General features: G+C 40.6%; 1 protein-coding gene across 6 annotated transcripts in view; it reads right to left on the bottom strand.

Moving 5' to 3' along the window:
- Nucleotides 1-26,023, bottom strand: part of LOC128609960 (nuclear factor 1 B-type) — a 105,527-nt gene that overhangs the window by 17,663 nt on the left and 61,841 nt on the right. For all 6 annotated transcript variants that reach the window (XM_053628917.1, XM_053628914.1, XM_053628918.1 and 3 more), the window contains exons 3-10: nt 24,536-24,589; nt 21,110-21,178; nt 16,835-16,952; nt 16,584-16,696; nt 9,144-9,278; nt 7,735-7,919; nt 4,448-4,586; nt 4,019-4,101 (exon numbers count right to left, since the gene is read on the bottom strand). In XM_053628917.1, the coding sequence (XP_053484892.1) occupies nt 4,019-4,101; nt 4,448-4,586; nt 7,735-7,919; nt 9,144-9,278; nt 16,584-16,696; nt 16,835-16,952; nt 21,110-21,178; nt 24,536-24,589 (896 nt within the window). The remainder of the gene's footprint in view (nt 1-4,018; nt 4,102-4,447; nt 4,587-7,734; nt 7,920-9,143; nt 9,279-16,583; nt 16,697-16,834; nt 16,953-21,109; nt 21,179-24,535; nt 24,590-26,023) is intronic.

Raw genomic sequence — 26,023 nt, 5'->3', positions numbered from 1 at the left:
ACAGCTGTCACTTCAGCGACAGGAAAGGCGATCACACAGTGTTGGGTAAGTTGTTCAAAAGAAGTAATCCACTACAGATTACTAATTACTACTTTAAAATTGTAATCTGATTACATTACTGATTATTGCATGTAAAAAGTAATCAGATTACTAATTACTTTACTTTTATTTTACTTTAAGTTACTTTCAAAACTTATCAAACCTACAAAAACACACTACAAAGTGAAACTCAAAGTTCATTCAGTAATTGTAGCATGATCAGAAAAAGTTGGATTTATCATAAACCTTGCCTCGGGTGTTGTCACTGTTTGTAGGACTACCAGACCGATAAAATATAAAACTTTTCTAACTAGGCTAGCTTGGTGTCACTAACCAAGGGGAGGCACAGCTAAGCTATCATTGTCTGGGTTTAGCTGCTACAATGCCATGCTAAGTACATGATCTTTATCTATGAGCTAGTGTTTGGCAGAATTGAGAGCTGTCAGCCAATAAGACACGAGTGTTTCCATGTATTTTCTGTAAACCCTGTATGATTGGTCTCGCCTCCGTTCACTGAAGATACAAAATTACAACACCGCCGTCTTCTTTTACTGACGTAAAGTTATGTAGTGACAAACCGCTCCAAGTGGAGAATTATTTGATGCTAAAGAAAAAAATATTCAGGGCAAAACGTGATTTATTTTAAAAATGCATTTTACATAATATTGTTTTCTTAACAATAAATTTGTAATGCAAGTAACATCATTTTATTGACACAAGTAACTGTAATCAAATGACATAAATTTAAAATGTAATGAATTACATTACTGCGTTATCTGAAAAAGTCATTAGATTACAGTAACGCGTTATACACAACTCTGCACATATATACAGTGCGTGCATGCATGTACACACTGTAACATATATCAACTGTCCTTTTTTTTTTTTTACTGACAAGAATCTAAACACTAATACCTCCATCTGCATTCTATTTAATGGCTAATTAGGGGTTAACAAGTCAAGAGTAGAGAGATAGAGGAGGGGGAAAAAACCAAGAGAGTGAGGAAAGTGAGACATGGGAAAAAGATACTAAAAGCAAGTGAGAGAAAGAGAGAGAAGCAGAAAGACAAAGGACAAAGAATGGAAAGAAAGCATAAACAGGAGCACCGGCGTGAGAGATAAAGAGAAAACAGAGAGGAACGAGCATCAGCACAGTGAGTGGGCCCTGCCGAGCGTCTGGAGTCTAGACAATCATTCTCAGGTTGCAGACATGGCTACAGGGAGTGCCAAGCCCCACGGCATGCTGGGAAGGGCCGGCTGTACGGCTGTAAGGTGACTCCCCGGTGACGACTGTAATGCATACGGCCCCCGTGTTACACCACACGGCCAACAAAGGCCCGGCAGGGGAATGCAGGTGTCAATACAACTCATTATAACCTATGATAAATCACCCTGCATAAAGGCCAGGGTATACCGGCGACATTATTTACCCTGCTAAGTTTCTCAAAAGCCACAGGTCCGACATGGATCAGGTCTGCGCTATACAAATAACTATGCAGGAGCGCATAAAAGCTCCAGGTTACATAAACACGATGAATAGCTGATATGTCTGTTTGCAGCGCTTCTCCTTATTCGGTGTATTGTGGTTGAAACAAAAGACATTAAGTGTGTGGGGCTGATGCGGTGAAACATGTCAACACTAGCAGAACCACTGCACATCTGCACGCATGAGATCCTCGCACTAAAAGATGAGACATTCTTCCAACCATGCGTGCATACAGTACATACCTCAATCCTTCTCTCTCTATGGGGCTGCCTCTGTCGCTTTATCTAGCCATCTATCTTCTAACCATAAAAGTGTGACCTCTGTTTCAGCATTCTTTTCATCCACATGTAATTATCTTTAATGGTCCAAGCTTTGGCAGAATTAAAACATGTTAACACTTAAGATAATTGTGGCATGACAAGAGAAGAGAGGTTTCATGGGCTACACCCATATGAACAAAAAAAAATCTATCAAGGAGCGAACTTTCTCCGTCTTTTAAAAAGCGCAGAGCTTTACAGTACATCTGTGGTGGGGAGCAACACATGTCTCAGTCTTCGTCCAGCTCTGCCAAACCAGAGAGCAATAAAAGCGAAAAGCCTTGCCATTACTCTAACTCAGGAGCAAGGCAGGAGAAAACCACTAATTATTATGAAGCCACGTGCAGATGAATTCAATTAGAGGAGGGTGGAAAACTCTAGCCTCGAACCGGGCCTTTCCCGCTGAACAGAACTGCCGCACCCGCACACACACACACACACACACACACACACACACACACACACACACACACACACACACACAGAGAACTGTTTCTACTTTTATAACAGTATTCTCCCACTTTGCTCAACGTCATCTAAGCCAAACTCTCATTAAATTCATTGCTTTTCTGTTAACGGTTAAAAAAAAGTAAACAGTATTGCATTATTAAATTCATAAGAAAAATGTATTAATGTGAATAAATTCATTGCGGGAGAACGCTAAACCCAAACAAATAAACATGACTTGAAAACCGTACATGAAGTTAGAACACCAGAATTTCCATACAGCACTCCAGAAATATGCCAAAATGACTGATGATTTTTGTTCTTAATCTTTGTTCTGAATCTGAGATATACTACACCATGTTGTATTAGATGCCATGAGAACATTGTGGTGTGAAGTTAAACTGTTTCTCACAGTAAAGGGATCTGTTTCTTTCCCCGACGCTGACCTGCACTACCGGTCAAACGTTTAGACACACTCATTCTTTATTTTTACTTTTTCCCCCCACATTTTAGAATAATAATAAAGTCATCAAAACTCTGGAATAACACAAACGGAACTATGGGAATTACGTTGTGATTAAAAAAAATCCAAAATAATTGAGTATTTTAGCATCTTCAAAGTAGACCCCCTTTTTGCCAGAAATGTATTCTTGGCATTTTCTCAGCCAATTTCTTGAGGAATCCCTCTGAGGTGCTTTTTAATCCATATTAAAGGAGTTCCCACCTATGCTGAACTCTTATTGGTTGCTTTTTGGAATATTTAGCTCCAAGTCATGTATTAAAAAACTATATATTTTTTTGTAAATAATTTTTTTTTGTAAACAAAACAAAACATTACTTATAGTGGACCTATACGATCTGAACACGTGACACACAAATATATTCATTAAACAATATGAAATAATTTCCTAGAATACGTGCATCGATGAGAACTCTACTGGGCTAAACTAAGGAAAAAGACGTCAGATATTCCCATCAAATAATAATTGTAACCAAGAGTGCTAAAAGAAATAGCCAGGGAGACCTTTTATATTGGGGGCAATGGTATTTTCAGAAGCACACATGTGACGTGTAGTAGGACATTATGTGCTATGTCTTCTGTCATTTAAATCCGACGGGGCTCTTGAAAAAAAATCCGATATTTACTTTTCTGACATTATGGATGCAATGCTCTTAGGCAGTTACGTGGTCCTGTATCTAGTTGGCTTCAACCCTGCGTGACTGCACGTTAACCACAAATACCAATGTCAAATGTGATTAGATTAATGTTGATTATTATTAAAACATTATTAAAACATTATTATTATTATTATTATTATTATTATATTCACAGCAAAATCACCAGTGTTGATTTAACACCCAGAGTGTTGAATTTACACCCTACAATGTTTATATAAGTCCATTGGACTCAAATGAACACTCTGGGTGTTAATTCAACACTAGGGATTTTACTGTGTTAGCAGTTGTATTTTAAAGGAATCCTGAAAGTCAGGGGTGCTCAATAGCACCAACACTTCCCGCTTCTTTGGGTGAATCAGAAACAGAGAGAGGAGACACAGAGAGACAGGAGATGTGTATGATTTGCAGTGTTACACTTGTCTGTCTGTTCTGATACCTGTAGTGAGACTTGAACAGCTGGGTAGGGATTTGGAAAGGGCTGCGAGAAAAGCACAGGGAGAGGGGGGAAACAGAGGGAGGGGAAAAGAGAGAGGGATGAGTAGCATCTCACCTGTTGCTGGTGAAGGAAGGCTGGGTCTCTAGGGCTCAGTCCTACAAAACGGTTAGCGGTAGGGGTGCCGGGGGCTGAATAACCTAAACACACACACACACACATAAACACAAACTCATTAACAATGATGCAAACACGTTCAAGCAAAACAAGTGCTTAAATGTGATCCGTCTGAAAACAAACAATGTCATACTACTGTGTGTGTGTTCACTTCAGTTTTATTTGTACAGCAATAATCGGCAGAGCAATAAAACAGTATCAAGGAAATTCCATGAGATGACATGAGGAAGAGTACAAAGCGTGTTGCTCAGTAGGAGTATATTGTGAATAAGAGTATTTTGATGAGAACAGGACAGTCTTTATGATTGCAGCAGCAGTTCAGGTACAAATCTACAGTATCCACGTGTATGTGTGAGGGTGTGCGCTCACCCTCCGAGGATGTGGTGATTGGCTTGGTGTCCGGCATGGACAGAGACACGGGTCTGACTGCTCCATGGTGGGGAGATGGTGTCAGCACTGGGGTGAAGTGGCCTGGAACCTTCCCCACCACCTGACCGCTGCTGTTCGGCTGCCACACACACACACACACACACACATACACAATTAATCATAGGGGTATATTAGAAACTTGTTGCACAACAAAAAAAAAAACTTTCACAACAATATAAAACTCCATCCATCTTCCAGAGGGGAAAAAAACATAAAATTCTGTTGTTGTTTTTTTGTGTGCAGGTTTTCTGAGCAACAATCTCAATTATTAATAGTGCAGAAAGCACAGAGAGAGAGAGAGAGAGAGAACATAAGCAACAGAGAGCAAGAGGCAGGGGGAGACTGGACTGCTGGAGACAGACGCTACAGAATTCACTTTGCAGGGCTCTAAGTTCAAACCTCAACCGGGCCTTTATGAAAGAGAATGGGGACGGTGGGGTTCCCCCGTGTGAATAGAATGTTTAATTAGGGTGTAATATAATCTGCGTTAAAGCAAGCATAAAAACATCCTGGCCCCCGTCCACCCAATTATATTCACCATGTTATTTGCAGAGCGAGCTCCCCCCGCCGAGAGCCGGACCCCGGCAACGCCAAATATTTATGACCTTTATCGTTTCCCGCCGCTTTCTCCCTAGTAACAGCCCCCATGTGCTCTACCTCGCCCAGTCTCACAACCATTCCTCTACAGTTCACTCGATCTGGATATATAACTCTGACATCACTGGGTAGAAACAAGAGAAACCCCATTACCCTGAGTAGAAGTATCAAGTATTTGATTTCACTTTTCATGAGCATTTCAGTGTGTTCTGGTCTAATAACTACATCAGTTTAAGTGTTAGTGATATTTCTGTTCACACGTGAACAGGGCTGAATTTCTGGGTGCCTATCAGACTGTAACTGAAACTAAAGTCAAAGTATTCAGAGGAGCTTTGTGGACACGTTTTGGCCTGGATATCCCTGTGGCCCAAAACTGTTATAAGCTCTGCTTTAGACCTCTGCTGGACTTCGGCCAAGCAGCGAGCAAGGTGGCACACTCCTGGTCATTCTACCCGGACCAAAAACGGATGCTTTGAGTAGATTTACGATGCAAAATGAATCAAATCTTCTCTCTTTTTTGGACTTTCCACACCTGCTCCAGTTTCAAGAATCATAAAACGGTGCTATCAAAATTAATTTACACTCAGGAGGAAAGAAGGTAACTGTCAAATCCCGACAGCGTCACACTGAAAGCGAGGGAGTATAAATTTCCCTTAAGAAAATGTTTGGACAAATCGACTTTTTTTGTAGGGGATTTTGTGAATATAATTAAGATTGACTGAGGCTGGCTGGGTTGCTTGGCAGAGACAACACTGAAAAGTGGTTTCAGACGAGATTCAGCGAGAGTCTGTCAGTCAGTCATCGGAGTGGAGTCAGTGTAAGCCCAGCAGGCAGGACGCTGGCCAGAGCTTCACTACGGCACTGTCTAAACAAACCAGCCTACCCACAATAACAGAAAAACAATCAGTAATTTTATAGAAATATGCTAACACTTAACAATAACAGTGCATGAATAATCATGCACTAATACCTGAATTAATACCTACTTCATTATGAACTAATGATGAGCTAAGGCACGTACTAATCATGAACTAATGAAGAGCTAACCTTAACTACGACATGAATTTATGTGTGAATAATGACCACCGTAAGTATGTTAATACATGTTGGTTAGTTAATGTATTTTGTACCATTTAGGGGTAAACTAAATCAAACACGCTCTATAAGAAAGAATACATAATTTCAAATTGTTTATATAATTTGCCATATGCATCACTGAATGGCGCTGGATTACTTTCAGAATTTACACTGATCCTCCTTATCGAACGTAGAAAGACGCACTAATAATAAACACCAATAATTTCCTCTCAACACCATCCAATGATGTCTGTGTACGTATTTGCACATAGCGAATTAAAATGATGCACATTTAATTCATATACTTTCTTATAGAGCATGTTTGAATTAGTTTACCGTTACACGTAGTTAAGGTTAGCTCTTTGTTAGTTTGTGATTAGTACGTACCTTAACTCATCATTAGTTCATGTTGAAGTAAGTATTAATTCATGTATTAGTGCACGACTATTCATGTACTGTTATTGTAAAGTGTTAGCACAAATTCTGCAGAAACAGGTACATTCCTCACTCTTGTAACTACTACTTTTACTATTATATTTACTGTAAATAATTCATGATAGTTACTAAATTATGTGGTTTAAGAAGAATATCTGTATAACAGGCCAGGAGTTAAAGAGGTAAAGCATTTTTAATACAAGTGTTGGTTGGAGTAACCACATATTGAATAACAATTTAAAAATACATGTTTTGACAAGTTTTAACTATGTATTGAATCTCATTTTATAACTAATGTGTTAAACTCCAGATACTGACGGTACTATGGTACTAACTTCACAGGGTAAAGTTGCAAAGCTGTGTGCTCTTATGCGAATTAAGCTAATGAGCTGCGGCTTTCTTGGTTCAAACATTTATTGACTGGCTTTTGTAGACGCTCGCCCTCCCCTCCTCTGTTCCTACTCTCTTCATTTATCCCAGTAAATGCTGTTACCGTGGCATTCCTGAGGTCGCCGCTCCGCCTGGCTCTCGGCTTTAGAGCTGAGCTGAGAGGAGTCGACCGAGCAAACCTCTAATGATTTTAGCTAAACTGGGTCAATTACTGTACCAAAATAATGTGTCCCGTTAATCAAACTCCAGCCCGACTCAGAGGGAGTAACAGCGAGGAGGGGGAGAAAGAAATACACACGAAAAGAGAAAACCAGACGCGGGATGAAAGAGCAAGTTGGAGGAAAGGCAGAAAGAGAGGGAACAACTTGATAAATCCTGAACAACGTTTTGACAGTTGAATAATGACTGGCTCGTTTTCATTTTAAAGACTAACTGGAAGATATGAACCAGCCTCAACTTGTAAGTGTATCACACACATGCTAGTGCATGACAGAAAGTAGGGGGTTTGCGCAATTTTGGGCTTCTGTGCACTAAACATGTTAATGCGTGTCAGTCTGTTGGACTGTTTTGGGGTGGGGTTTTTTTCTTCTTTTTTTCTTGTGGCTGGATGCGTGTAAGGAAAGAAGACATTCTTCTGTACATCTACACACATCCATGGAAATGATCAGAGTTCCTAAGCTTTCCCCACAACAACATGTCGGTTGTGTGTGTTAGCAGGTTGCGCTCACCTGGCTGCTCTGAGGGCTGGACGGATCGTAAGGCTGAACGTAGTTCTTGAGCGAGTCGGCTGGGTTGAGGTGCGGAGGGTAACGGATGGTGGGATGGGAGAAGTAGGGCGATGGAGCAGGAGGGAGGATGGCAGGAGCTGAAAACTGCAGTGGAGAGTGAGGGGGAGGACTCCTCGTAGAGATCACTGTACACACACATATCACACAAAGGACACACATCAGCCATTATCACTAACACTTCAGTTTCTCTATACTGATCTAGTTCTGTGTGATCGTGAGATTACTAAAAAGTCATCAAGTTTGATAGCGTTCTATTTATTTGGTGGTGAAACTGATTTAAATCCTGATATAAAATGAACATTTATAAGAATCATGTTTTGTCTAATGGTGTTATTTGTTGTGATGCCATTTTAGTGTTTTTTTTTTTTAATTATTATTTCAGTATACACACAGGGCTAATTGTTTTTTTTTTATTATTTATTTTAACACCTGGTATTGAATTAATTAGCAGGATTCTCTGTGCTATTTGATATCATTGCTAATGATTTCAGTAAATACAGCAAAAACAAGAAAAAAATGTTTTTTTTTATGGTAGTGAAGAATGATGTAATATTGCGTGGAATTTTTTTTTCTTGAATAAATTGTCAAAACTGGATTTTATATTCACAATCGAATAAAATCAGCTCCTCAAAGTTGCCTCCAATTTTTGGATCCAAAATTTTTAGATATGTCTTATTACTCATTACAATTCAACATGTCATATTACATAATACTCTGCAAAGATCCGCTGAATTTGGGGAAACCACTTGAAGCTTTAGTTGTGTTGAACTATTTCAGCTGCTTTTGCTTGATTTGTTAATTGCAAACAGCTTTATTTTGACAATAAACCTGATTTGCAATGGGGGTCGAATAATTTTGACTGCAACCGTAGATAGGGTGCCAATAATTGCAGAGTTAGATAGACAGATAGATAGATAGATAGATAGATAGATTTGTGAAGCCAACATAATTATTATTATTGTACCAATAATATTGTATCGTACCTTTCTTTCATTCTTCATCCTTTTCTTGTCAAGTTAAGAATACATCCAGAAGCTCCCGAAAACATTATTCATGACAGTTTGCCAATTTGTTAGTAAACCAGTAGATTGAGATTTATTTTATTTTGATATTTATTTATTTTGAGATTTATCAGTTACTTCAAGTCCACCAATCTGATTGGTCGAGCGGCGTTCCAAGAGTGCTTATATTTACTATAACCACACAGGGACATTTCACTGTGTGTATCACTCGGCTCGCTCAAACGTTCGAGACAACACCTGTTTTTAGCATCTAGAATGTGTTCTTGACTGAGCATGTAAGAGTGTGTGTTGTGTGGTGGTGTGTGATATGTTTAGGTGAAAACGTACCACTGTGACCAACACTGGTCAGGCTTGGGTGATGATGCTGGGGAAATGTAGTCAGGCGGGGGGAGGAGTCTTGTGGAGAGGTGGGGCTAAACAGCGGTTTCTCCGCCTTCTTCATAGTGGGAGAAGATATCTCGGCTACAGGAGAGACACGCACACAGTTATGAAGGGTTAGGAGACAAACTTTTTTTACAAGTCAGTTCAATCCATATAAGAAGTACGACTGCAGCAAAATATAATCTTTTGATTAATCATATTTTTTATTTTATTTTATTAAAGACTTTTAGATGTAACCAATGAAATGACACTTCTGTTGTCTGTGTGTGTGTGTGTGTGTGTGTGTGTGTGTGTGTATAGGTGCACAATCTCCTCCACTTCCTTTAATTCTACACCCTGTACACTTTTGCATTCCAGAGCGTTTTTCTAGTGACGTTTTGGAAATGAAAATGTACACTGATGATTTTTTATAACTGACGTCATTGATTATGCCGACTCATGCTTGCAATCCTAATCAGGAAAGAGTTGAATGGAATGTGATTCTGGCACAAATCCACCGGACCAATCACATTTAGAAGCAGCTATAAATCGGGGCTTTGCTACAGCCCTGAACGTGCCCTTCGTGAACCTTTAATAAAGAGCGAGCAGCTTGATGTAAAGTAGTTATAACTAGTGAACCAGAGCGAACTTTCAGCACTCGTGTTCCCTTTCTCTACTCTTTATTTCTGCTCATCAGCAGGACAGCTATTCATCTGATTCAGTTTGAAAAAATGAACAAACTTTGCATATAGACTCGAAAACTCTGAAAATTTCCTGTCTAACTCGGTGTTTGTGCAGGAGATGCTGATCTTGCTTTTGAAAATGTCTCTGGTTGGATCTCTGGAAAAGTGAAGCGAAGAGTTGAGGTGAGGAAAAGAAAAAGAAAGAGAGAGAAAAAAAGTGAGAGTAGGAGCTTAATGATGCATGTAAGTGTAAACACACTGTTGTGTGTCAACTGTTTTTAGTGTGTGTGTGTGTGAGAGAGCGAGAGAGAGAGCGAGAGAGGTGAGAGAGAGAGAGAAGACATAACATCGGGGTGAGTTCTCTTGCATAAAGCTGCACAAAAAGCTCACACACACACCATGCTTCTCCTTCTTTCTAGGTAAACGATATTGGCTATATGAAGACAAAAGGCAGTGGAATGCAGGGAAATTCCTCTCTCTCTCTCTCTCTCTCTCTGTCTCTCTCGCTTTCTCTGCACTACAAACACTACAGACAGATTTCCACAGCAAATGAGAAAACAATTATATTAGAATTTTGCAAGAATAAATTGACCTTGTCCTAAGGAGTTATGGTCACTGCAACTATTGTAAGACAATAGCCTCAGGAATGTGTGTGTGTGTGTGTGTGTGTGTGAGAGAGAGAGAGAGAGAGAGAGAGAGAGAGAGAGAGAGAGAGAGAGAGAGGGCAAGTCTAGATAGCCTTGTTATTGTGATAAATTATGTTACAGTAGGTGTTTATGAGAGGATATTGTCAGTACTTTAATAACACTGACTGTCTCGGAGGTATAGTGGTTAATATGATTTGGTCAGTAATTTTAGTGCAGCCAAATATCTCAAATAAGCAGCAAATGAATCTAAAGTATTGTACTGTAGCAATTCTTACATTATTCACACTTTTTGTGTGTGTGTGTGTGTATATATATATATATATATATATATATATATGTATGTATGTATGTATGTATGTATGTATGTATGTATGTAAGTATCTTGATATGATCTTTTTTTTTTTGCCATATCGCATCATATGTAGAATCATATGTAGTTCTTCATCAAACTGTTGCCACACAATTGCCTAGAATGTCTTTGTATTCTGTAGCCTTACAATTTCCCTTCACTGGAACTAAAAGGCTCAAACTTTTTCCAGCATGATGATGCCTCTGTGCACAAAGCGAACTCCATGAAGACATGGTCTGCCAAAGCTAGAGTGAAACAACTGTCCTGGACAGAGCCCTGACCTCGACCCCACTGAACACCTTCGGGATGAACAGGAACACCAAGTGCACCCCAAACCTCCTGCCTGACATCATTAATGCTCTTGTGGACGAATCTTGAATAGGATGTTCAAAAAGCACATATAAGTGCTTACATATAAGTGCACATATAAGTGATCACGTGTCCACAAATTTTTGGCCATATAGTGTAAGTGTGTACATGTACGTAGGGACAGAAAAATAATTTTTCCCCATTGAAAACAGCTGTTTGTTATCAAACTATTCCCTGAGTGTAAACTGCATATGAGAGAGAGAGAGAGAGAGAGAGAGAGAGAGGGGGAGCAAGAGAGAGAGAGAGAGAGAGAGAGAGAGAGGATGGAGGGGATTGTATCAGGGTGGAGGCCCAACAACGTCAAAGTCATTTCACAAAGTTTACATTAGGAGAAGCATGTGTGTGTGTGTGTGTGTGTGTGTGTGTGTGTGTGTGTGTGTGTACAGGCTTGGCTGAGTTTCTCTGCTTCTGTCATGGCCTCATATGACTTTAATATCAAACCTCCCCTTCTTATAAAGGCCCTAAAATCCCTCTTTCTCATGAGCTCAGTAGTAAACATGCTTTCCTTCCTCCACTATCCCCCTCTCCACTCCTCCACTATCCCCCTCTCCACTCCTCCACTATCCCCCTCTCCACTCCTCCACTATCCTTCTCTCCACTCCTCCACTATCCCCCTCTCCACTCCTCCACTATCCTTCTCTCCACTCCTCCGTTATCCCTCTCTCCACTCCTCCACTATCCCCCTCTCCACTCCTCCACTATCCCCCTCTCCACTCCTCCATTATCCCTCTCTCCACTCCTCCACTATCCCCCTCTCCACTCCTCCACTATCCTTCTCTCCACTCCTACACTATCCCCCTCTCCACTCCTCCACTATGCCCTTCTCCACTCCTCCATTATGCCCCTTTCCACTCCTCCACTATCCTTCTCTCCACTCCTACACTATCCCCCTCTCCACTCCTCCTCTCTCCACTCCTCTACTATCCTTCTCTCCACTCCTCTATCCCCCTCTCCACTCCTCCTCTATCCCACTCTCCACTCCTCCTCTATCCCCCTCTCCACTCCTCCATTATCCCTCTCTCCAGTCCTCCACTATCCCTCTCTCCACTCCTCCACTATCCCTCTCTCCACTCCTCCTCTATCCCCCTCTCCACTCCTCCATTATCCCTCTCTCCACTCCTCCACTATCCCTCTCTCCACTCCTCCATTACCCCTCTCTCCACTCCTCCACTATCCCTCTCTCCACTCCTCCTCTATCCCCCTCACTATCTATCATTCAGCAAGCTCAAGTCAGTAGCATACTAAGTCAAAGAGGGAAACAACATCAGAGGGGAGCTGCAAGATAATTCTCTCTCTCTCTCTCTCTCTCTCTCTCTCTCTCGCTCTCTCTCTCTCTCTCACACACACACACACACACACACACACACACAAACACACAAAAACACACACTTTCATTTTTGGGGCATGTAACACTCTTTCTTTCCTTCTCTCTCTGTCAGTTTCTCTCTCCCACATGCTGGCCACCTGTCAGTCGTCAAGGGACAAGTTCAAACAGACGCTGCTGCACCTGTCTGCCTCTCTTTTTCTCTCTTTTCTTGCATCTTGTTCTCTTTCACACACTCACACACACACACACACACACACACACACACACACACATTCTTGTCTCTGATCCTATCACAAATTCTCTCTCTCTCTGTCAGCCCCACACCCATCCCCCTCTCAGCAATTCCCTCGGGTTTCCAGGTCATGTGTCACACCTAACCCCTGAGGTCACAGCCTGGCTTTGACCCCTAACACAGTCACTTAAGAGGTTGGGTCAAGTTTAACTGCTGCCACACGCCACAGTGATGTCAGTCAGCCCCACCTCCCACCTCTGAATGGCCAATCAATTACCAAGCCATGCAAAAAGTAAACTGAGCACAAAGGGGTTAAAGGTCAGCTTCCTCAACTCAAGACAACGCTACTAAAGAGAACTTCTTGGGAAGTCATGAGTTCACCAAGCTTTGAGAACCTGCATTTCCGATGTGCATTTAAAACCATGAACTGGTCCAGACAGGAGGCAATGAAACTTGCAGTTAAAATATAATTATATATTATAATAAAATATCATTTTAACTTAAGAGATGACTCTGAATGGCTGAAAATTACTGATCAAAAGTCTCAATGTTTCGGTTTTAAATTTCCACAAAAAATCTGATTAAATGAATTAATTAACTGATTTCAGACCACTGTTGAGGAAAATATTACAAAATAAATATTCTAAGAATGATTCACATGATATGGCCAAAAGTTTGTGGACACCTTACCATTACACCCATATGAGCCTTCTCCAATCTGTTCCCACAACGCTGGAAGCACACCATTGTGTAGAATGTCTTTGTATTACCGTTTCCCTTCACTACAAGGGAAGAGGCCCAAACCTGTGCACAAAGCGAGCTACAGGAAGACATGGTTCCCCAAGGTTGGAGCAGAAAAACTCAATCCCACTGAACACTGTGCCCCAGACCTCCTCACCTGACATCAGTACCAGACCTCACTAATGTTCTTGTGGCTGAATGAACAAAAATCCCCACAGCCATGTTCCAAAATCTAGAGGAAAGCCTTCCCAGAAGAGTGGAGGTTTTATAACAGCTAAGGTTCAAAAAGGAGGTTCAAAAAGCACATATGGGTGTGAGGGTCAGGGGGCCATGAACTTTTAGCCATAGTAGTGTATCTATGCGCTAAAACAGCATGCAATGACGTTTAATAATTTAATAACTATTATGCTTAAACTTAAATGATTTTTTGCATCTGTGTTGCATGCTGTGTGACATACTAATAGAACACACACACACACTCTCGCAAAACTACATTAATTCGAGTGGTACTGTAACAAAACAACCCAAACCCTCATGGCTTTATCCTTAATCTAACCCAAGCTTAACACTGGTTCTCCTTGGAAAAGGAGCTTTAAGATAAACACATGCAAAGTAGAAAATAACCTTAAAACATGATTCTTAATTGAACTGAACTTTTGAGAACTTTTCGCACCGTGAGTAAACACACACGCACACCTGTTTCAATTACAAGCTGTCCGATTGTAAAACTTGGCTTTGTCTTCCTTTTATAGCTATGCGAAAGTGAAAACACAAGACCAGTGGGCTTATCTCAGGTTTAAATCACTGCTAACAAAAACAAACAAGTCCTTCTCAGTGAGGGAGAAATGTTAGGATTGCAGAGCGCTGCAAAGCATGGCTGGTGTACGAAATGCTTCAAAAGCAGCGTCTATAAGGCTGACGGTGAAGGATTTGTTTTTCGACCTGTGCAGAGTGAGCACTTGGGAGTTCACCAGGTTCAATGAGCTGCGAAGGAAGGTGATAAAACTAGTTTATCAACATTGCACTTCACTGTGATTCAGGGAAGGAAAAAAATCCTGCCTCATATCCTCACACGGCAGACAAACAGAGACCGAGTAAGGGCGGGATAAAGAACCCGGGAACTGCCACACGGCACCACGGTCCCCTCAGGACCACCTGAGTTTACAGTTTAGTCCACCTAAAGCGCTGTTGGGCCGAGAGATGAGTTTTGATAAAAATCTAGCTGTCAAAATCTTTAAAGCAAAATGGATTTAGTGGACACGTTTTTCAAATTTCTTTCAAAATTTCTTAGCCGAGCTCTATCACCTGCAAAACTGTAACTCTAGAGTATATATATATATATATATATGTATATATATATATATATATATATATATATATATATATATATGGTTTTAAAAAGTTCAAAAGTAAATAAAAAAGTCACTTGGATCTAACACCTTTAGCATAAATACTATCCTGAACGACAATGAAAATCCAATCTAAAAACAATTGTAATGTTTGTTATGTAACAACTATAAGGTTTATAAAGATTTTTTTAAAAAACAGGAAATAGTCAATGTTCTGTGTGAGAAGGTGGGCTGGCGAGGCGAGCGCAGCATTACTTTATCTTCTAATAGACTGCTGGAGCATGAATCATCGATCGGCTCATTGCTTAATTGGATTTTTGGATGACCTCTATCTGATACGAACCCGGGCCAGACATGCATATATTTTTGACTGCATGGCACGACATGGTATATTATCTGCATGTAGTCGCACACTGCTTTGTAGTTCATCCAAAGATCGAGTAACTTTTCCTCCCACATGATTCCTCAACCAAGTAAGAGCTGAGATGTTTATTGGTCACGTGACCAAAAAATGTCTCTAGGATGATGGAGTCTGACGTTTAACGGTTTACTTGGTAAGACTGATAAGGATTTATTAGGCATGCATTTTTATTCGCACAGCAATAGAGGAGTAGAGATGGTCTTATGAAACAGTTTACTTTATATTTACTGTGACTTCGGTAAATTACTATCGTTTGCTAGATTACAATATTAGACCTTATTAGCGATTTTGCAATTAAATGAAGAAATGAACACAAAATCAAGTAAACGCCACAATATGGGGAGGAGCTCGCGATTTTTCAAAATTACCGTAGTTTTTCCACAGATTTGGTCATGTGACGTCGTCGCAACGCGCATTCAGCCAGAGCCCACTTTGATTCACGTGAGTACGGCTAAAAGGTCTCATTTACCAACAAACATCACCGTGAAAGACAATTTTGTGCGATCGTGATTTCGCCAATAAAAAAAAAAAATAACTCTGCAAAATCCAATACGAATCGCCTTAAGATCTACAAAACCATCTACAGGAAAATATGTACTATGTATGCATGTATCTCAAAGATGTACATTAAACAGTGTAATGCTTACAATTAGGCTGTGATTGATTGACCAAGGTATTCTTGGTAGATGATGTTTTGTTTTGTTATATGCTGCTCTGAGATATTTTTTTGCAGTTTTGTGCCAGGATTGCATGCTTGTTCGGAGAAATGTACCAAAAGTTCATTACTGAATAATGAGTATAAGTGCAAAAGCAGGTGTTTAGCCTGATGAAAACTATAAATCTTTTAAAGGAACAAAGGATAAAAGTAAAATCCTGAAACACATTGAAATGAGGGATGGAGTTAAACTGTCAAAATAGATAATACATCAAACCATTGATTATACAGCAATGTTTTTTCTATATGATTTTTCTGTTGTTTTTAAGTCTACTGAGTTCATTCATGTTCAGTGCCTGCTTTATTCCTGTCAGGGACAGGGAACACCGGGCTCAAGCTGGAAATACGCCGTGGATGGGACACAGGGCCACATGTTATTTAGAGTAGACCATGCAACTCCTTGGGTGTTTTTTGGATGGGAGGAAACCAGAGAACCCGGAGGAAACCCACACAGACACATGGAGAACACACAGGGACAGTAACACATAAAAACTTCATTTATTCCCTTTTATCTCTAAGAGCTAAGCAATTTCAGTCCAATTTCTGTCTTTTTAAAACTCTTTCTCTCTCTCACCTTGGTCTCTCTCATGCCATGGTCGGCTGACTGGTGAGCTAGGGGAAGAGTAGAAGTCCGGGCCTGTGGGACTCGTCTCCATGCTGTCCTCTGGAACAGTCTTAGGTCGCTTACTGCACACACAATACAGACAGGGAGTACTCGATCAATTCTGTTTTTAGGAGGACGTGTGAAAATATAAGTTAAATGATTGATGTGGGGATGAGGTGCAGTGTGTGCGTGTGTGTGTGTGTGTGTGTGTGTGTGCTCACCTGCCAGGAGGGGAGGAGATTGAGCGGTGTAAGCTCACTGAGTTCAGGTCATGGTAATATGGTTGGCTGGGCATGTCTGCCATGGTGAAATTCACCCCTGCCCCCTGCGTGATAGGAGCTAGCAAAAGAGAAAGAGAGAGAGATAGAGAGAGAGAGAGGGAGAGGGAGAGAGAGGGGGAGAGAGAGAGAGGGAGAGAGGGTGAGAGAGAGAGGAAGTAAGGATATAACCAAATAAAGAAGGACAGGAATGTTTAATTTTTTAAAAAGTCAATTAATCCATCATTTCAACATTTGCAGTACATTACCTAAATCTCATCATACACACACACACACACACACACACACACACATGCGCGCACACACGCACACACTTTCGATACAGTTCTCAATTCGACACAGTTGCTCAGAACTAGTTTTGCATGCAGACAAACCCAAACATAAGCGAGGACGTAATTTGATCTCCGAGTAGAGTCGCCCTCAGGGTTACAGAGGAATCTGTATATCACACATATCAGATCTACAGAAAAACCTCAAGCTGTTCACTGGTCTAAATCCTGCATCCCTCTTTATTCACACACAAAAGTCCATCCCAGAAGGTTCACTCTTTTATGGACTGAGAAATCTATACCGGGACAAGACCGGGTGCTGAAACATCTTATAAAAAGTGTCCTGTTTAAATCCAGGCTGTAACTCAGTATAGTAAGCTATTGTCATTTATATGTAGGCCAATAAATGATCTAACGTCAACAGTTACTCATTATAAACAGTGATAATGTTGTCTTGGCGAAACTAATGGAATGAACCCAGAAGAATATCAACAGGCACATAAAAGCCTTTATTATTCAAGCACGTCAAGTGTTTACAGACCAATTTCACAAGCCTAGTGCACTCCAGTGAAGGACCCACATTGTCCACTTTAACCCTAATACTGGGATGAGGACATAAAAGCTATATTCGACCTAATTTCTACTGCATGTGTAAACCTTAGGCTTGAACATGATATATGATTTTTAATTCTTAAGGGATTGATTGAATATTTGGCAATACCAATGTCTCTACTACAACTTTTTTCATACAATACAATTCTGATTACAACAATGACTCAGCACGATGATACCACTGTATTTGCTACAATGCAATACGACACAATAAACTGTACTACACTCTGAACATTACGTGACCAACTTTGTTCAGAATCTGCAGTAGGCCTGCCGTTAATTCATGATGATGATGATGGCATAGTGATGGCTACAGGCAAACCACCTTTCTAAGCCATTTACATATCAGTTTAAAAATTATTTTTACACACCAGTTATTTGTTCTTTTTGGATAGCATGTGCAGTTACTACAGATAATAATGTCGACATGATTCCCAGTACTGAGAGAAAATGAAAAACAAACAAAAGAACCTGTTTACTCAGAACTGACTTAGACTGGAAGTACACAGGGGGAAAAAACTGTCAACTTTCAACTGTCAATTTTATTTTTGTTTGTTTTTTTTGAGGGTTAATATGTTGTATCATATTTTTTTCGTTTGAGCAAAGCTTAATAATTGCCAATAATTTTTTAGGTTTCACTGTTCTCAGTGTCTAAGACCGCATTATTTTGTAGCACGATAGATTATTCAGTTCAATGTAGCATTAGAGTATATAAAATGATAAATATCTGTAATTCATAGTTTTTGAGGGAAATCTGTGGTTAATATAGTCAGTGTAGGTGGACACGGTGGCACCTCCGGGGTTAGGGGTTCAAATCCCACCTCCACCCTTCATGTGTGGAGCTTGCATGTTTTCCCGGTGCTTCGTGGGTTTCCTCCGGGTACTCCGGTTTCCTCCCCCAGTCCAAAGTCTGATTTGGCATTTCCAAATTGTCCATAGTGTGTATGTGTGACTGTGCCCTGCAATAGGTTGACACTAGGGTTATCACGATAACGAAATTTCAGTAGTCGGTACCAATACCAGAAAAAATTCCACGGTACTCGGTACCAAAGCAAAACACAAAAACATGCTAATTGAACAACACACTATTTTATTAATAAAGTTAAATATCGATTTTTTTTAAAATGCCATTCTGTATACTTCAAGTATATCATTATTATTAAAGCTACTAGAGTTATCCAGACAAGAGTAGAAATGTTTTTCTGACTGACTGATATTAAAGACAAACAGTGCTAGCCACACATCTATTATTTCTAACACATAAATTTCAGATATATACCTCACCAAAAAGCCTGTGTTATGTAAAATTAGTGAATTCAATCATGTCCTCCCATTTATTTAACCCCAATAAAAGTTGTTAATAAGGACCCCTGACCGTATTACCATTAAACGCGTGTATGCTAACCATTAAGTAAGCAAAATCGAGGATGTTTTCTTGCACTTATACACTCCAATTAAACTATGCTACAACATTCATAATGCAACCACTATCATAATTTTAAACTCACATGCTTGAACTGCTTGAATAAATACAGCCGCTCTTCCTGAAAGCACGGTTAATCTATCCGCACAATTTTTTTTTTTTTTTTTTTACGGGCACGGCTTTTACACACTTAGCGGTAATAGCACCGAAAGTGGAAACCAAGCGTCTTAGAGAAATCAGTGTATTTCACCTACTATATAGTAGGCAAGTATGCGGTTTCGGACGCAGCCATGGTGAAAATGTGCACCTATGAAAAGTTCCCGACTGACTACCTGTCAGGAAGCGCTCCAGTACCAGTGCTACCAGTACTGGTAAAATCTGAAAATCTGGTACCATCAACTATTTTTCTTTTTAGTACTGACTTGGTAACGAAGTACCGGCACTTTTGACAACCCTAGTTGACACCCTGTCCAGGTTGTCCCTCGTCTTGTGGCCCGAGTTCCCTGGGATACGGTCCAGGCTCCATAAGCAGTATGGAAGATTTATGGATCGTCAGTGTAACTCAAAATGAACGATTTATTTTTTCCTCTTGTGTTTTAAAGTTGAATAAAACTACACAAGAACGGTTTTGGTAAAAGATTTTCTCATGCCTGTCTCATTCTAAGACTTTTAATGTCACTGTGTATTGGTTGTCATTTTGTATTTACTATATATTTAGATTGATAGAGTTTTCTGATACAGAATTTAACAGCTGCTCTTAGAATTTGTTTCTATGTGAGATTAGAGGGGAAAAAAGGTTTTCTGGGGGTTTTTTTCTTCCTACAGGGAAGAGTGTTGAAATTATTGTCTGTGATAAACAGCCACAGCACACAGATGCGGTGGATAGAGCTTAGTTAGAAAAACTCTGAGTATTCCTTCAAAGCTCCCATTCCAGTATTAGGATTAACTGGACTAACCCTAATTTTAGGGTTAGAGCTTAAGGTGCCTGGTCTTTCCTAACATCTCTAATGCCAGACTATTAGGAGTGAAAGATCCGTTCCCTCTGTTTCCCCCTCCTTCGCAGCTTCTTCACTCAAGTGCATTAGGCTTGGGTGTGAGTTCTGCTCCTCTTTTAGTGCTGAAAGGCGGTATGATCGGAGACCCAGATTTCTGAAGCACCATGAAAAGCTCAGCAGTTCAATGAGGCCAAGCTGACAGAGTGGCCGTCTCATAAGGTGTGCGTGTCTGTGCGTGTGTGTGTGTGAGTGTGACACTGGGCATTTTGTTACATGTAGAAGGTGTAACATGTATCAGTTACAGTGTCATCAGGTGCGTGTGTGTGCGTGTGTGTGTGTGTGTGTGTGTGTGTGTGTTTGGAAAGGGCGGCCTCAAAACCCCTAGGCAGTACACACAGATCCTGCCTGAGGGACGCATTGTCCTCAACCAACACTGAAAGAAAGATTCCTGTTGGAACATCTGTCATCGTCTTTGATGAAGGCAGGCATGTCTACGCACACACTCCTGTACAATCATTCACACACACACAGACACACACACACACACACACGTTAACATACACACATGCTCACATACACACATGCTTTCATACACCACACACACACACTCACACATACACACACACACACGTTAACATACACACATGCTCACATACACACATGCTTTCATACACCACACACACACACTCACACATACACACACACCCACATATTCTCACACACTGTTCCCAGGACCTGCCTGACTGGATTCTCCACACGTGTTCTGGGTAAGTACCTCTCTCACTAAGTCAGGAAGGCTGAACATAAAGGAAGGCATGATGACAGTGTATGTGTGTGTGTGTGTGTGTGTGTGTGTGTGTGTGTGTGTGTTTGTATTTGTCTGTGTCTATATTTGAGCTTCATGGGAAGCTCGACTTACTTCTGGATACTCTGACCAGCTCTGAAACGCTGAACACTCCTGATTTGACAAAACTGTCTTCCAAGTAAACTGTAGGACAAAGAACAAACACACTTTAGCTGTTTATTTATTCTTTGACACTGGATCACATTATTTGCATTAAATTACATACTGATTTTTATCATGACAATTATGCAGGCATGTAATGTTTATCATAATATCGCCATATTGCCCGGTCTTAGCGATAAGCCTGGAAAAGACGTTCATCTTTTTTTTTTATTACTGTGGGCCGTATTCAGGGTTGAGGTTGACTCCCATAGTGAGGAGATGACACCAATATTGCTCAGCATTCAGACCGCAGATGTAACTACAAATTGAAGCAAGACTTTAAGTTGCACAGGAGCTCCAGAATTTAGTTGCGTGTTTCAGTTACATTCGGTTACAATATAATTGGATATTGGCTTTGAGTAAGGAGCAGGATTAAGTCCAGCAGCTTGTTTATCCCCACTATACAGTAGGTGAAATGCAGTACGCCAATGGAGTAGTATGTCCGAATTCTAAAACAGGTGAGAAATACCCGGATGACCTACTGCTTCCGCTGAGATTCGGCAGTATGGAACCAATGGACACTGCGCTATCTCATAAGGCAACGGGACTGGCTTGGAAGAGCTGTCAGAAACAAAGATGGCGGAAGGCGGTGTGTTGGCTCTTTTTAAGTGTAAGTGCTATAGGTATTAAACGTTGTTCCTTGAGGTTAAACCGTACTTTTTTAACAACATCTGAGTAAATTGTTAACTTGTTGAAGGTTTAAACAAAACAAAACAAAAAAACAGTTGCCACAAGGCGTCTCTTTAACTTTTTGCGGTTATTATGACGACGTAGGTCACATGACAGTGCCAACATGGCAGGTGTAGTATGTCCAGGTTGTATTCATACTACACACATATACTCATCAGTATGTACTGTATCAATGGCTGAGCAGTAGGTAATGAACTGAATGCAGTAGGTACTGTCACAGTATGTGATTTCGGACGCACGGACAGATTGATGCAACTACCTTACACCATACTGAAATGTGTTTAAGACAATGTAAAATGTGCGAAAGAAAATTTGCCCTAATGTCCAGAGTTCAGATCCTGACAATAGCCAGGAATCCACAAGAGCCAATCTGGCCATGCTGTGTGAGTGGGAGGGATGGCATACACACTCCCTTCTCAATCAGAGTGACACTAGAAAATCGTGGGCATCTGGAAGTTCGAGTATGTGGAAGAAGGAAGACAGTGCTTTCCTCTGAGTGTGTTCAGCTGCCCTGTCATGTAGCATGAGCAGCAGTTTGAAAGATACAGTGACTGGCTTCACATATCTCGGACGAAGCACTTGTTAGCCCATACCCTCCCTGGTTGGTGGCTGTGGTATGATAGAGGGGAGCTGGCTAGTGGGTGGGAACTAGTAAATGACCAAATGGGGAGAAAACAGGGTGACTTTCCCTACATAAATATTGATGCAACTCTAAATACAGCCCAGTGAGTGCAAACTATCCTCCGTAGCTCAGCACAAGGATGATGGGGTACATAGGCCAGCACCACCAGCAGTAGTAGCTATGGCAGGTATGAGTCATGACCACATTGCAATTCTTCACTAAGAAAGGGAAGATGAAAAACCTGCTCTTGCGGTAAACAGCTAATTATGCATCACTGACCTCATTCCTTGCAAATAACTGAGAGGAAAAAAGTGAGGGGTAAAAGAAAAGCTGTGTGGTGTGCTGGTATGTGGTGTTTCTTCTCCATGCCTACACCCTGATGACAACATACACCCAGCGACATAAACTGCAATCTGTCAGCCGTTCTGTCATTTAAGAAGTGACATTTTGATTTTTCTTTTCAAATTCTAAATGGAACATATTTGGCTTTGAGGATGACTTCAGTTCATTTAGAAGACTGACTGCGGTTCCAAGCCAAATAGATGTCTTGACGCAATTTACTGAGTGAAACTAAACGGTACATATTCGCTTTTCTTGTAATGTATTCTAGGATTTCTTCCTTTCAATGCAGGAGAGTCAAGAGAAGACTGCCAGCTGCGAAACTGCCACCAAAACAGCTGCTTCAGTGTGGGTCTTGCTAGGTCAGTGAAGAAGTCAGAGATCACAAAGATTCCCACACTGGATCATAAATTCAAAGTCAGGATGTGAAATGTACACTAAGACACACTCTTGACTGATACATGTGGGATGTTCCATTACACAGTCTCGGCCCCATTAGCTTTCGCCTGGATGTTTCCAAGCAGAACAATTGGAGCTTCTCGCTCAAAACCCTGCAAATCTCATCAGTGGTTCCTTCCGGCTGAGTTCTGAGAGCCTCCTGTTCCCAGCAGCTGGGAGATCACATGGAATTTGTCAGCGCTGTGCCTTTGTTGTTTAACGCAAGACACTTCAGGTGAATAGTTTTTTTTTTCATAATAATAATAATAATAATAATAATAATAATATAATACAATCACTAGTCTTTCTCCAGTTAATTGCTGATTCAGTTTTTTTTTTTAATTGGAACTTTTTCAAAGATCTATTCATGCACATGATTTATGCCCATTTTTACTTAAATGTGCATGAATTTGCATACTTCGTAAAGCCAAAAGGCTAGTCTTTGGATGATGTTCGAATTAAGGTATTTATTTGACGGTGAAAACATTCTCAAGAGAAAGACTAACAGAAAAGTTTGGATGAACATTTCTTTATCGTTTATTGATCTTTATTATTTGAGAACGAATGCTCACAGAAAAAAAGAAGACGCTCTAGTAAGTGTGGTTTATAAGTAAAGTTTATAAAGGAAATTGACATATATGATAATCACACATGTGACAACACTGAAGAAATGACACTTTGCTACAATGTAAAGTAGTGAGTGGCTAATTGGCTAATTGGGCCCAACTTGGACATTTTCACTTAGGGGTGTACTCACTTTTGTTGCGAGCGGTTTAGACATCAATGGCTGTGTGTTGAGTTATTTTGAGGGGACAGCAAATTTACACTGTTATACAAGCTGTACACTCACTACTTTACATTGTAGCAAAGTGTCATTTCTTCAGTGTTGTCACATGAAAAGATATAATCAAATATTTACAAAAATGTGAGGGGTGTACTCACTTTTGTGAGATACTGTATATGTGATTGTGGCAGGTGGATGGAACTAAGTTTCAAGTAATGTGGTTATAAGTGAACAAAACAGTAAATAAACACTTTTCTGCTGAGTTTTGATTTTGATATTTCCTTTACTACAGGGTAGAAGACGTGTTATAGATGCAAGTGATCCAAAAATCTGATTGATTGGTGTCTTACCTTCACAGAGTGATTTTGTTTATGGTGGTAAAAAAAAAAAGCCTTTCTACGCTGGATGTGTGTGTGTGTGTGTGTGTGTGTGTGTGTGTGTGTGTGTGTGTGTGTGTTTGAGATACCTGGAGGGTTCTTGCCAGGCTCATTGTTACTGGGACTTCCTGACTGCTGTGAGTCTGTAAACAAATATAAAGAACGTGGATTAGTACACAAAACATAGACAGAGTGACTCAAAGTGCAGAGGCAGCGCAGATTACATTACCCTCATTTATCATCCACTTCCATTCCCTTCAGCTTTATTTGTTAAGCTCTTACCGCTTTCTAGAGCTTTTTATTTGTTTCTCTGGCAAGGGGAAATTAGTGAAATCCTTGATTATCATCATCCAAAGCTGACTCTTAGGACACAGTCACTGACATTTGGTAATAAAAAGCTAGTTTGTCTTCCAGGAACAGCAGTCAGCATTTTAAAAAAAAAAAAAAAAAGATCCACTAATGCATTTGTCAGGGAAAAACATGCGAACTAAAAGTATTAAAATTCGCATGCAAATCCTAATCTATTTTGTACGTGATGGCAGTTATTGTATGGTTCCCACCCAACCCCCCACCTCATCCTCGCTGGGAAAGACTGCAGGAGCTCAGTCCTGACAGGCCAGGCCAGATGTGTGCAGAAACATGTTTTTTTTTCTCCCACAGAATGGAGGAACGAGAAAGAAAGTAAGAAAGAAGAGAGAGGAAACGCACAAAATGTGCATCTTTCTGCTTGAAAAGCCACGCACATGCAAAATGCACTTTTGGAGGTCCAGTGCTTGACCACACATCATATAATGCAGACGCAGTATAGAGGGAGATATAGAGGAAGGAATGGAGGGAAAGGTGGGAGGGCGCGAAATGAAAAAATGAGAAGAATCCAGCATGTCGTTAGGGTGTGCTTTCAATATACAGAATCCTGACTTATGACGTTACCTTATATGACCTTCAGGAGGCAGGTGCGCAGAATTCTATTGACCATGTGGTTGTTTTGTTTTTTTTTAAAGCTGTGGGATCTTCCACTTCTGATCAAAAACTACGATTATTGACTGGTAGCTTTAATTAGATTTGTCATTATTAGCTGAAACCCAAACAGCACGGAAGACATCAGCTAAGAAGAGCCCTGAGTTCAGTACTGCTTCGGCCGAGCGTTTGGATCCCACCCTTGTGATTTACACACGCTCTTCAGCACATGCACTCACGCAACACAAAGAGCCACACATGTTTGAGGGGCCCTGCAAGAACGACCAAGACGATATGATCTCTAACATGGAGAATAAGATAGCCTTGCTTGGAACAACACTCTTCCATAGGTTTTTTCACAGTAGGAGATATGAAGAGCAAAAAAGAGAGAGAGGGAAAGTATGAAGAAGAAGAGATGCGCATACAGTACGTATAAAAAGAGGTTTCAGACATAAAGTCTCAGAAGCGCTTTGCTTGCGCAGCTGATAAAGGGCTTTTCTTTGTGTACTAAGTTTAACTTTTATTACTCCCACCCCCAAAGCAAAAAATTGACCATTCGACAACGCTGCACAAATGGAATGTTCTTGGCTGCGGCTCAACAATGACAAAGACAAGGAGGG

Source organism: Ictalurus furcatus, chromosome 7, assembly GCF_023375685.1.
Source record: "Ictalurus furcatus strain D&B chromosome 7, Billie_1.0, whole genome shotgun sequence".
In the NCBI taxonomy this organism is placed as follows: Eukaryota; Metazoa; Chordata; class Actinopteri; order Siluriformes; family Ictaluridae; genus Ictalurus; species Ictalurus furcatus.
The sequence above is the reverse complement of the archived record's forward strand: the minus strand, read 5'-3'. Positions and strand labels throughout refer to the sequence as shown.